The 14815-nt window shown below is 33.5% G+C and overlaps 2 protein-coding genes across 2 annotated transcripts in view; both read left to right on the top strand.

Moving 5' to 3' along the window:
* Positions 1-8582: 8582 nt before the first annotated feature.
* LOC132935104 (homeobox protein OTX1-like) overlaps positions 8583-14815 on the top strand; it is a 53264-nt gene continuing 47031 nt past the window's right edge. The window contains exon 1 of the mRNA XM_061001562.1: positions 8583-8692. Coding sequence (XP_060857545.1) covers positions 8664-8692 — 29 coding nt within the window. The 5' untranslated portion in view covers positions 8583-8663. The remainder of the gene's footprint in view (positions 8693-14815) is intronic.
* On the top strand, positions 14267-14808 carry LOC132934891 (uncharacterized). Its single transcript, XM_061001293.1, has one exon. The coding sequence runs from the start codon at positions 14490-14492 to the stop codon at positions 14796-14798; it is 309 nt and encodes a 102-aa protein (XP_060857276.1). The 5' UTR covers positions 14267-14489; the 3' UTR covers positions 14799-14808.

Below are 14815 nucleotides of genomic sequence, written 5' to 3' on the forward strand. Positions count from 1 at the left end.
TTAAATTACATTAGTATTGATCTATAAGTTACATGTCACAAAAGATTGATTTAATTTATTGGTCTTAATTACATAGGTAATTGTGTTTTTTATGTTGTCCGGATAAATGGTTTCTGAGGGAATATATTTTGGCACTCCTGCTTCCCATTTATCCGTTTCAAAAAAAAGGCATTCTGATATGATGTGTTTGATTGTGAGAGGTGTACCACAAATATAGCACGTATAGGAGGGAAGACCGACCGCCCCTCTTCATCAGGTACTGGTCAGTTAACGACGTGTGTCCAATTCGTATTCTGTAAACATATATAGAATCTAACTCCGTCTAAGCGCTTCAAGCGTTAGATATTTCTAGCGGACTAAAATAAAAAATCTCTATATAGTTGCACCTACTGGACACGGTCGTTAATCATAATAATATTGTATAATATGTATGGCATCAGGACCTAGGTTCATCATGCTCACGGAATAGACGAAACGATAAAAACATAAAGCAAGTAAGTAGGCACCCATGAAAAACAATATACATCATATTATTACTGTATACATTTAACTGTGTATAGTATTATAATAACGAATCGCCGCCTCGTGACAACTATATACGCGATTATATCGCCTTCTCCAGGCTCTGAGTTCCCCTCGTTTCCACCAACCAGCCTCTGTTTTCTATAAACCACGCGTTACGATCGTTCCAATATTATATATATATAATATAAAATATAATAATATGTTACATCCAACAACGTGTACCTCTCCTATTATAATACAGTGAATAAATATTATTTTAATAACGTCGTGCGCGCACATACATATTATATATTATAATTTATAAATAGAAGACAAATATTGTTATTATATATAATATATTATAAACGCACGATATGATATACACATCGTGTAAAATATATAATACAATAATGATAACTTATATACGCGCGCGCGCGCTCGTAATTGATGTATCCGTGGTGGTTGGATTATAATAATAATATTATAACGACGACGAAGGATTAAAAATGAAATAAAAATGTTTGAAAAATGTATATATTATTATTATTATAACGTTTACTCCAAGTCGGTACCGACGGCAGCGGCGGCGGTGCACCTGTGTATACGGTTCCGCGTGTGCAGTGTGTAGCAATGTACTCGGCGCGTGTTCGTTTTCCTAAGCTCATACGCTGATGGGCGGACGAGCGACGAGTGAAATAATTTATTTATCGAACGAGCTAACCCTGCGGGGTCGCAATAATAACACGAGGGATTTCACACGAAACTGTCGTCGACGCCGCACAGGTTCAGTCCGATCGTCCACCGGTGACATTATTATACCTGAATGTATTTCAATAAAGTCCAGTAGTTGTGTCATATAGCCAGGGACTGGAACCGAACCTAATAGAACCAGTTCTGAAACCGGAACCTTTAAAATATTTAGAACCAGAACCGAAACCGTTATTTTAATAAATAAAATACCGCGGGACTTGACCCGGAATCTTTAAATTAAAAAAGCTCATTTAGGTTCAAAAATAAAATTATTGTATATTTTATCATAATTTTATGGTATTACACTGTTTTGTATGTATAAGCTACGTATGATCATATGAGTTTTCTAATATTTCTCATACTATTCATTCCGGATAGGTATTTAAAATTATTATACTTTTCGGTAACTAAATTATTTGGATGAATTGTGTATGTGTATAAATTATTAGATAATAGATTCTGAGCGGAGCAATAAATGTATTGGTTTTACAATGATGAATGTTTTTTTGGGTGTCCAACAAGTTACACTTTTCAATTTTTATAGTAGAAAAATGCATCATTGTCAATTTCGAGGGTGGTTTCGGGCAGCAAATTGGATCTAGTTGGGCAACTTTGAGGGTCAAAAGTAAAATAATTCCCTTACTTTTCTCAATTGGGAAAAACTCATAAAAATAATAGCAATATTTACGCTATACCTATCAGTTTTCGACAAAATCAATTTTGTTTTTTTGTTGTAATTCAAAAAATAAGAACTGTATAATGTTTATAAACTTGAAATACTGTAAAATTACATATACCTATATAGTTAATACGTATAATAATACATTTATACATAAACATTATACCTATAGCATAATATAGTCATATTTATACACGTTTATCTCTCTCTAAGTACCTAAGATAATTGTCATAACTTAGATGTATCATTGTTTCGATCGTACCTATAATATATCTGCACTCAGACGGCGTTAACGAGCGGATATTAATCTCAAAATTGAAATAACAATGTGATTATAAACGTATATATAATATATGTGTACAATGTACCTATAGTTATCAGTTTGTAAATGTACCTACCTATTATCGCTAATGCATATACTACCTATAGTCTATATAGTCTAGTAAAAACCACCAATTATAATCACTAATAAGTAATAACATTATACATATATTTATAGTATAGGTATATAGGTATATTTAAGTTATATAGGAACATAATTATATATATTAAGGACTGCAATGGTAGTCATGAAATATTTTTGTTTATTTTTTTTGTTATATTATATACTTTATCCTTAAATTTTATGTTTTAGTTCATAATATTAATCTAAAACTAAAAATATTGAAGCTACTGCAAAAGCTCACTATAAATAATTACAACTACATAGTATTATTTAAATATTATTTGTAATTTTTTTTTGTTAAATTAAGCCACGAAAATAATTCCATACTTTTCAACTAAATCGATATAAAAATATCAAACATTACATTTTTATCTCTGATACCTATACAATACATTTTAAAGCAACAAATATTTTTAAAAGCTACCTTGTTAAAATATTTATTTTTATCTTTCAGAATTTTTACTTTATACATTCATTGTAGACGGTAAGGTATATTAATAATACTAACTAATATATTACAAGGGAAGGATTTCATTGAGAAAAAATGCCTTTTTTTATTTTATTCCAAATTACTTAGGTATGTCATACTGACTACGTATTATAACAAGTATAGAATTTATTTGTCGAGTCGGTGTATCAGAGTAAGAATGTCATAAATAATGAGGTTAAAATGAATATTTTTAAATTTCGATTTTTTTAATAAAACGTTTGGATATCGATATTTACCATCGTGCAAAATGTGTATACAATGTGAATAAGTGAATAACTCAGAGAAACAATAATAATAATATAATTTGGTACTAATATTATATGTATAGTTAATATACTTTCTACAGCGACATGCTGAGGCCACTGAACACAACGATTTCTACTGTTCACGCTCGACTGCTGGCGAAAATTCACTGCAACTGCGTCGTAGCCTTTCTGCTGAAGCTAAGGAACACACTCGCGAACATTTACATCGCCATTAAGTCTAGAAGACGTGCGTTCGGAATTTCGGCCGAATGCGGGTGAACAAAATAAAAACAAAAGTATTCGTTTAATAATATATTACGCTTTATGGCAGCGCCTACAATATATATGTATACGTGTGTATTATATGCTCGGAGGAAAAAAGGTTTATAGTGACAGCTGCTGCGGATCCGGCGCGGCTTCATCCTATATTATATGCTCATATATGTGTAACGAGGATAGGTGTATGCATTACTATACGCGGTATAGCAGTAAATACGACGGCGGAGATGAGTTTTCCGGGAAAAATATACGAGGAAAAATGAAACGAATAGCAACTATATTATTATTATTATTATTATTATTATTATTATACACCAACAATCATATACGCCGTATTATATTATACAATAATGTACATAACGGCTCCGAAAACATATCGTGTCGCACGTGCATAAGTATGATATTATGGTATACTATTATACCTAGGTATATTATACGTCACGCCCGGAGCAGTGGTATTATATATAATATATATTAAACTATATTGTTATGATACATATTATATATTATTATATATGTCGTGCCTTGTGGTGCGCCGGAAAATGGGAAGCGTTTCTGCAGAGAAGTTTTTCCGGCTCACCGCCACCGGAAAACCTCTTTCATCGTCGTCTTCGTCGTCGTCGTAGATGTGTGTTCGGGAATGCGCGCGTGTGTGCAAGTGTGGTAACAAAATGGCTGCCGCCGTTGGGATCAATATATTTCTCTCTCCACACACACACACACTCACACGCGCTCGCTCGTACCTACAACACGCACACACACACACATACATACCGACACAAGCGCACACGTAAGTTTTTATTATTTTTCCTATACTCTCCGCAGCAACGTTGGCGGGGAAACAAATAGCGCGTTCGGGGGCGACCTCATCTGTTCGACCGGCCAAACAACGGTGACGATCATAAGTATAAGGTACATAATGTTATAAGTTTTCAATAATATCGTATTAAGCCCCCAACCAACCGATATCATCAAGCTCAGCCAATTATTTCTATCGGTAACATATTATCAACCTGCTGTGACGGACATCAGCACAAACCATACAACAACATAATGTTATCACAACCATAATAAACCTCTAAACTAACTATAATTCATCATCTTTATCTATCCGTTATACTTATAATTATTTACCATTATTAACCATTTCGTAATCCGTGTGGCTTAATATAGTTAATTTACACGTTCGATGGCCACAGCAGCCGCTGATTGTTTTTCTTGATAAAAAAAAATAAATACTATATTAATGATTGTACGCGCGCTTCATATTATCATTATTAATTATTATTATCGTACGACGATATTTGCCGCATTATTAAATAGTTTTGTTTCGGTTCACGGCAAATCAATTAGCGACGACGACGACGACGACGACGACGACGTGATAACGATATTATAATAATATAATATAAATTATAATGTATAATAATAATAATGTGTATAATACGCATACAATATATATATATATAGCTTAGCCGTGTTTTTTTCCCCTCGCCGCCGCCGTAATGCGCGGGATTATATTTCGCCCCGCAATTAGCACAACATCGGTCGAGTCCGCGCACAATATTATAATATATATATATAATTTTACCGTATTATTATCGTCGTACTCGCTATACATAATATTATATACACGTAGTATATACATGGGCATCATAATATACGGACTGCACATAAACGCATCGCATGTACTGTAAAGTATATAAGTAATAATATATATTTATATATATATAGGCATCACATATTATACAGACTGCACGTAAACGCATCGCATACACACTATAAAGTATGACGTACATAATAATAATATATATATATATATGACTCGAGTCGGAGGGTATATAATATTATATATTATCATCATCATCATCATAATGTGCGGGTGCGGCGTATTCCCAATTGGTTATGCCGCGACGAGGAGTATCGAATTACCGTCGGCGGCCGGTACATCGGCGAGGGTCATACCGCGGACTTAACCGCTGCAGCGAAAGAGTATACTAATAGAAATCGTGTGCACATAATAATATATTACTTAATATTATATTTCGGTCGTACATACATAATACACACACTCGGAGCTTACAACTGTTGCGGCGACATATGGTCCATTATAATAGTATTACATGCGCGCGTATATACAAGCCATAGATGATGAGAATGATATGTCTGCGCCGTCGCCGGAAAATGAATTATATAAATTAAAATAATACGTTTTATATTATATTGTTATTATACGGTCTGCAGTGGTTTTATTGTTTTCCGACGAAAACGGAAACGCGGTGCAGCGCGCACTGATTGCCGCCCAAATCTATGTAGAACTGATCTTTTTTTTTACTATCGAATCACCTCTGAATTAACTGCTGATTCGAGCGTAGGTATACTATATGCAATTTGGTTTCATAATTCCCGAATTGCCTCCCATATCGTGTCACAAAACTAAAAGTCAATACATCTATTGTAAAATGATGTTTTGATTACCGATGTACCGACTTAGGTTTAGTTTGAACTTGTTAAAAATGTATTAAATTGTATTGTTTCGAGGATCCAGATGAAACGTTTTACTGAGCCGCGGTGCTTTTACCCTCAAGAGCAGACACACGCATTATGTTATTAAGGCAAACCATTCCCCAGATTGTGGGCGATTATAGTCAATCGTCTCTTACAAATGAATTATAACATTTATAACAATTATATTATTATCATATAGCCATATGCGTTTAAACTCTATGAAAAAAATCATTCTTGCAGTTCAAGTATTTGAAAAAATATTTATATAAACTCATATTATATAGAAACATTATTATAGGTACCGTATTATATAGTCAGTTGTATACATCTATATATTGTAATCAGCTTATTCGTTACTGTAGTGTGTATTAAAGAATATAACTATTTCGGCGTAACACTAATAAGCTATAACCTTTAAAGTTATAAGTAATAACCAGGGCTGTGTGAGTCTAATGATTTTGTATATCGATAAAATATTTCATTCTGAAATTAGTGATAATGTGCGATGGAAATTTGATTCTAGAAGTAAGTATAACCGTTCTAAATATATAATTTTAGGTGTGTTGCATATTATTATGTTTGCAAATGTAGGTTTATTATAATTGTATTTTTAAGTCTTAATTGCATATATTATTTTGTGGAAAATGTATATCCAAATTTGATACATTAATAGCTTTATATATTTATACGTACATATATTATGATATTTGAACAAGATATTTAAATAAAAAGATTATTGTACATAAATTCTTTCAATAAAAATGTTTATCAAACAAATATTTATTTTTTATTCAGAATTGAAAAATAATTGTATTAAGTTAATTTTGCATATTTTTTAATTTTAAATTTTTAGTGTAGCCTTGATAATAACACTTTATAGTAGATACCATTGCAATGAGTATAACATGTAAAATGTCAAGCGATATTATTTTAAAATCCTTAATTATGTATTTATCACTATTTCAATTCATATCATTAAATCTGAATTCTGGCTCGTCAATATGTTATTTTATATTCAGCTATAATATAACTGTTATAATATAGTATGTATATAGGTACCTACGTGATATTTAGACATAATAATTATATTAAATTTGTTCTAATGTGGTATGCGTATTAAGACTATGCGTAAATGACTTAACAAGTTTAAACTGTTATGATAAAAGTTTGAAAGTTTGAAGTGTTTGAATAGATTGATTGTATTCTGTGTTGGGTATGGACTGATAGGCGGAGAGAGAGAACAATTTGCGGGAATTATGGCGTTCAGTTTTTAATATGATGTTAGACTGTCATCAGTCGTATTATACGCCACAGGTGTTACAGATGAAATTTGTAATTATTGTAAAACCTATACTTATATACAATAGGTATATTATCATGCTGTACGCTTTTCAACTTTTGGTGACAAATTAATTTCACCCCATCTCACCCACACCCACCTCACTGATAGTACCCTGCAGCGTTAATAAAACGTTGTAAAATAATTTTATATATTTTGTGAACGAAAAGATTTACACAACAATGATATGGGCATATTATATTACAGTCGTCTGCAATATATTATATAGGTAGGTATCTACGTGGTACGTCACACATAATAATATATATGTATAACTATGCAATTTATATACATATGCCTACTATGTGTGTCGTACACTCGTACGAAATACGTATACGCCTATGTTAAATCAATATAATATATAAGTGCAGTGCAGTATATTAGTATAATATATGGTATGGATTGTTATATCACATATATATATATATTCTTATTTATTATATAAAGGTACACGTCATACACGTGATAGCTGCAATGTTTCACAAACAATATATTACCATCACTTAAATACAAACTACAAAGAAATAATGATAATAATACTATCATATATAATGATATTTTATTTGTATATTTTGTACCTATACGTATATAAATATATAATACTGACTACTGTATAATAGGATATTATAGGCTCGAGTGTTGTAATGATGACTCGAAGGGGTGTTTCGCTGGTATTGGCGATATTATACCCACTTTATACGATTACAATTTATATACATTACACATGCTATAATGATGAAAAATCGGGGAAGTAGCTCTGCTATATACAGTAGGTTTACCTCGAATACACCTTGTCACTGAGTAAGTTACTGTAATGAGTATAATGAGTATTCCCTATAGGGAATCTGGGAATGACTAATTGATGAGTTAAATTGGAAAAACGATTGTGAGCAGGAATACACCGTGTCGGCTTCATTGTCTAATGATATTTGATATTGATAAAATATTTTTAAAACATATAAACTAAAAAAAAAATAACTTTTTATAAATAATAACATGGCCGGTAGGTAAATAACTTGAATCGTCAACAAAATCATCACATATAGGTATATGAATAAGTTTGTGAAATAATTATTTTAAAATTAGTCTAAATGTTTTTAAAATGTTAGCGTTAATAGAAACTAATATATTATGATAAATGGCAAAAAGTTTGAAGTACATATCAAACCTATATCAAAAAACAAACACAATTTCCAAAATATGCTCATTATAAAATCAATATATGATTGATTACTCCGTTCGGAATCTTAGATAAAATTATATAGGATTTTTTTTTTTTTTTCAGAGATCGAAAAGTCACCGTATTTTTTTCAGTGGCTATTGTGCTTCAGGACGGAGAATACGCCCCATTGACTTACACCAGTAATATTATAATACGCATATGACTATAATATTATACAGTTACAAATACGGCATCAATCGTCATGTTTAACGGCACCACCATGGAACAAAGGCAAGTATATTACTTAGTACTAAAAATCCAAATGCACAATTTTTCAAACTGTAAATTTTTTGTTAATTTTTAATTACATAACTTGTTTATCATAGTTAAAATGTAAATAAAAGCCTCCAAGATATCCTAGGACCTAGATGATAATCTTATACCTTTAAATTGTATAAAAGGCCAATTCACTCTATACCTACTTTTAAAAACACCAGAGTAAAATGGATCATTGTGATTATAAAATGTTGCTTTGTTTATAAGACGAAGTCAAAAGTCAACATATTATTTAGGGTGTGGCGTACTCTTAAGGGGGCCACGAATAGACCTAAGTCACCAAGTTTCACGCTACACCATACTCAACGTTGCAGCTAGGTTAACCTACCCTATGCTTTAAAGTACTCTGAGTCGATATCCATAGCAACGCATAAGCCCATGGTATATGTATGCGTGGACCATGAATTTATATCAATAGCCAAACAATATTATCTATAATAAATTATTAATTAATTTAAATATATATAGGTACGTGGTACGCGTATATAAGTAACGTTATCAAATGCAATTTGGCGTGCCTAATTTATATTATGTTGTATAAATACGTATACCATATATTGTATACAATATGGTTTTGGTTAAATAGATTATCTGCCGCAGGTCTCTGTGGCCATAATATGTCCATAGTTATTTTACTACTCAAAATATACTTTCTAGGTACCGCTATATATACTAGGTATACCACAATTTGTCGGTTGTCTAGTTCACAAATAGTTTGATGAACTAGGTACTTATATGTGATTATATTATTAATATTATACAGCCTATATAGCTATAACTATAAAAGCATAATATTAGGCATACAGAATACTGAATTATACATTTATATTTTTTTATAGTGTAATTTAGCAAATTATGTAACAAAAGTTCAAATTAAAGAGCTCTTCCTTTGAAAATGCCACACAATAAATGTATATAATATGTTTGTTATTACTTATATTCATCTTTTCAATTTGTCGTTTGGTTTTTTAACTATGCCTTTGTATATACAGTTCTGGTGATGACAATGCTGTGCACATATTATTTTTTTTTATACGCGCGCAGAGGTATTTCGCGTTGCCGGCGTTTCGTTAAAGATTTGCAGGTACCCTAAGTCTTACGAAAATCGCCACGGGTGGCAAGGGTGCATACAATAGCTAAGAGGAATGTTATATTTATACGTGTCATATACATAGTAGCACTATTCGCTATCGTTTCTCCTACAATTCAGTGTATATTATAGACGGATATAATATTCTACGATGTACACATATACAACTGAAGAAGCCCCACGACCACATTTTATACATATGAACTGTATTATTATATTATATTATAGGTATACTGCCGCGTGCGAGTTGACCGCGCTGTGGAAGTTACACTGTGTGATTGTACGGCTTCGACGCTGCGGCTATAATAATCGATAAGAAAAAAAAAACTTTAATTATTATACTATTCATATGTGTGTGTGTACTCTCAAGTGGGATTAGATTTCTTTGACGGACGGCCAAAACCGACTGTACTTTTCCATACTTTCGCGATATCTCGATATATGCTCGCGGTGTCGAATATGCAGGGTGGCACTGCCAGCCAAATACTTTTGACCCAACAGAGAAACAGTATATAATATATATCACCTATACTATTGACTATTCAGTACGAATATACCATGAATTTTATATACGTACTGCGTGTCTTCACTATGCCTAATAATCTTACTCGCAGGGAAGGGCAGACGCAGGGAGATGTGGAAAAAATGTTTTAGACATATCTATACCTATATAGGTAGTATACAAAAGTAAATTATACGCATGCGTCATGGATACTAATATAAATTATTATTTAACATAAAGGTAGGTACTCCATAAATTAATAATAGTTATATAATATTCATACATTTTTATTAGTCTTATAATTTATTATTATATGCTTAAATAATCAAATACAAATATTTATTACGATATACCACAATTATATTTAGCTTCACTAACCACTAGGCATAGTATTTATCAAAGTATAAATAATAATCGAAGATATTGTTTAGGTGCTTTAAGCTTGAAGTTATCAATGGTTCATATCCAGCATATCTATTTCAAATATGTACTATAAAAAATTAAAAATCCAAGTATAGCATCAGAAAATGTCCCCTCCAATAGAGAATCCAACCTTTTTTTTTTTGGCAAGTGCACTTCATGATTGCCCGTGGAGAAATTTTCCTTGCAGCAATCCTACCACCCTAAAGAATCTACTCTAACCTAACGTCCTAAGCGAATTCCAATGGAGTTTTTCGTAGAATACAGTACCTATATTTATTCTTTTATATTTGAGTGAAATACGCTATGACGGATATACCCCATATTATATGGACGATGCAGTGAAAAATGTAGTGGAAAACAGTGTGCGAAATGTGACAGATAACGCCACGCATACAGCCCTATCCTAATAAGTATAGGAATACCAAACTACATGACATTATACAATTTATAATATAAGATATTTATAGATACCACTTATATTAAATCTCACCAACCATAGTCTTGGCGTAACACAATTAAGTTATTATAATTTAATTTTTCATACATACGTGATTACTATATTATATTATAGCTATTTCAATAGTTATTCGATTTCATTGTACATTTAAAATTGAATTATATTTTCCGTCGCAGTTTTTGCCCAGCGAGTAATTAACCGTAGGCAACGTAACTTCTGCGAGTGCCGGACGACAGGGCTATAATAATATTATCTAATAATATTACACATTCTGCACATTATTACAACTGCAATAAATATAAATTAGATTCGTGAATAGGCAGTTTATTTTTAAATTATAATGTTACACATCATAATATACAATGTGTGTGATGATGATACATGTATACAATACATTCCTATTACTATTTTCAATATGTGCTAACTTCGACATTAATAATATAATGTGGACCAATTTTTCAACTTCTCGGGCCTCTTGAAAGTGTCTGACATCACGTTACGTTTTTTAATGTATGTTTTCGTGGCTCTATGATATAATCTTTGAAATATAATAATTTTGAAAGTATTTACCCATGGATAATGTCTATGGTATAAATGGTATAATGATTGATATTATCATCGGGTATAGGTATAAGTTTGTATACGCCTAAGTATAGCATAAGTACAATACTGTCTGAAAGAGTGCCTATATATTTGATGAGAATGTTGATGTAAAAGTTTAATTTTGTTCAGACCCACTAAGGCCTAAAAAAGTGAAAAAAAAACAATTGTCCGGATGCCCCCTCTTCCTAAAAACGGTGTCCTGTAGAGTTTAGACGCATATACAACACAATATAGCAGCCCGCACGGAAGTGAAGTCTGAAGCGTTAAAAACGTTTCGTGGTTCGTCGTGTATATTATAAATGTATAAGTACAACATTATATATGCCTATAAGCTATGATGCAGTCGCGGGCACGTAGGTACATGTGGTAATGCATAATACAACAGACAAGACGTATAGGTATGTATAAAATATGTATGCGACGATCAAAGTTGTTGCTCTTCCTCGCTATACTTCTCGTCGGCTTTTTTTCGGGTGTAAGAAATCGATAAACGTTTCGGATAAAAGGATTTAACCGAAGACGGTGGCGGGTCTCCGTCCTATATATACACACCCGCTGCAGTGGCGGCGTGCAGTCTTCCCCATACATACGCGTAGGTACCTATGTATTATTATTATTATAATATACATATATGCGCTGCACAGTAAGGTATATCTACGTCACACGCCCACACGACAGTATATGTGTGAGTGTGAGTGTGTGTCTGTCTGTGTGTGAACCGTGTAATCCTGACCGAAACTCCTGGCTGTACCTGATCGGTAAAATAAAAAATATACATCCATAATATTATTATCATACACGGTGCACGTATTATAATTTGTATATATTATTACAATAGATATAGCCTAACCGTCCGGCGATAGTAATATATAAAAACAACGATACGCGGGCCATAGGGGGAACGCGGACGGGCTTGAGCTTCAGCTAGCGGGTCACTGAATGGGGGGGGGGGGGGGGTCGACGGTCGGTCCCCGCTGACCCGCAGCCACCGGTTTTAATCCTAATTTATGAATCGGATTCACCCGTCGTTCACCCGCGCGTATACCACGCGTACAAATTGAAATGTCATTGTTTTCCGCACCGAGATGTATATTATACGCACGTCTATCTGTATACACATCGGCGACTCCCCTTCGCCGTATATATTTTATTATAATATAAACACGTATATATAATAATAATATATACTATCTAATATTTATTCATATTATAACATATTCGTTGTGCGCGAGTTTGAATGATTTCGTTCCTGGACACCCGACTGTACAATAATATAATAGTAATAGTAATAATAACAATAATAATATGTACAGTATACCTAAACAACATCGCAGCGGCGGCGTGCACACGCGGATAATAAATCACGCGCGCGTTATCTGTACCTAATCGATCCCGGGCCCGAGCGATTAGTGTCTGCCTCCACCGCCGTCGCGTATCTCCCAACTGCCGCTACCTCGTATATAGTTGATATATTATTATTACGTGTGTAATATACCTATGTACATAATAATAATATGCACACCCGAAACCTGCACGGTGCACCCCGCTCATGGGAACGTAACGCGTGTATACGCGTATAGCATTCAAAGTAGCTGTATCATAATTTTTGACGCGATTATCGATCGATAAATGCGTATATACGTCGGCGGGGCACATGTATAATATCAAATTATTATTATTATTATTATTATTATTATAATTGTAAGATACCAAAAAACATTCGGAGAAACAAACGCCCGTAAATCGATGGGGTCGCGCGCGGGTGCTCTGCAACGGTACCGACACGCAGGTATATACACGTGAGGTGGGTGCGTACCTTATGATGTAAGGTACGACGACGACGACGATCTAAAATATACGATGACGATCTTACGCCGCGGCAACGACGATCCATACGTGCCGATGAGCGGGTGACTCGGCTGCACATTATAATATAATATATATATATTGTATGGACAGGTATATAATATTATATTATCGACGTCAAAAAACGATACGTCCCCGGACGGCAATCCATCAAGTCGCGAGTTGTACATAATAGTAAAAATAACATCTCGGGGGACCGCGACTGCGACGGGTATCCCGCGGTATTAAACGCACCTACGCGCCGGGTGACAAATCGTCCGGCGATGACTGTGCGAGCCAGCGCGTGCGGTTGCCACGCCGATGCGAAACCGATTTATGATACAGGTACACGATTACCTGCAGCAGCAATCGACGGTATTGTTATGTGCGTACATTAATATAACGACAACAGAAAATATAATAATATACTCACCTGTATATTATATAGTCGTAAGAGCTAGAAAAGTGCTGTATAGTTAGGTACGTCACTGGTGCAGTGACAGAGTGAGTATAATAATATTATTATAATAGCCAATAGGTACACAATATACGCATGTGCACTATACGACGCGATTGAATACATTGTTATGCGTTAAGGCTCGGGCCACACGACGCGTTCTTGCCGCATGCGTTAAAATAAATTGCGGTGACGCCGCAATAACATATCGGGCCACACGATGCGTTGCATTGCGTTGTGACCGGATGCGTTAGGTATATTTTTAAAATTTTCTAATATATCAAGTCTAAATTTGGGAACTCAAAATTAATTTAGAATGAAAAATTAATTTAGTTTCAATCTAGACTTGGTATCAGAAGGTCGATAGTATATACCATGTCCAATAAAAGATTGTTGAAAGTGTTGTGTGCGGCAGAAGCTGCTGGAGAATTGGATGAACCTACTACTTCAAAACGAAGATACTGGGTACATCCCTTAAATTCTGATAGAGAAAAAAATAATAACTTTTTAGAATTTTATGGAAATATACGAAAGCACCCAGAAAAGTTTTTCGAGTATTATCGAATGTCGGTTAGGTCATTCGATGAACTCTTGGCTAAGATTCGTCAACATTTAACTAAAGAAGTTACTAACATGCGTAATCCTTTAAGTCCGGAGGTTAGACTGACGGTGACTATAAGGTAAGTCGATAAAATATATTT

This window comes from Metopolophium dirhodum, chromosome 1 (assembly GCF_019925205.1).
Source record: "Metopolophium dirhodum isolate CAU chromosome 1, ASM1992520v1, whole genome shotgun sequence".
NCBI lineage: Eukaryota > Metazoa > Arthropoda > Insecta > Hemiptera > Aphididae > Metopolophium > Metopolophium dirhodum.

What these genes read in the sequence shown, in the direction of transcription:
- LOC132934891 (XM_061001293.1), top strand. Translation starts at nt 14,490, where the DNA reads ATGTCCAATAAAAGATTGTTGAAAGTGTTGTGTGCGGCAGAAGCTGCT.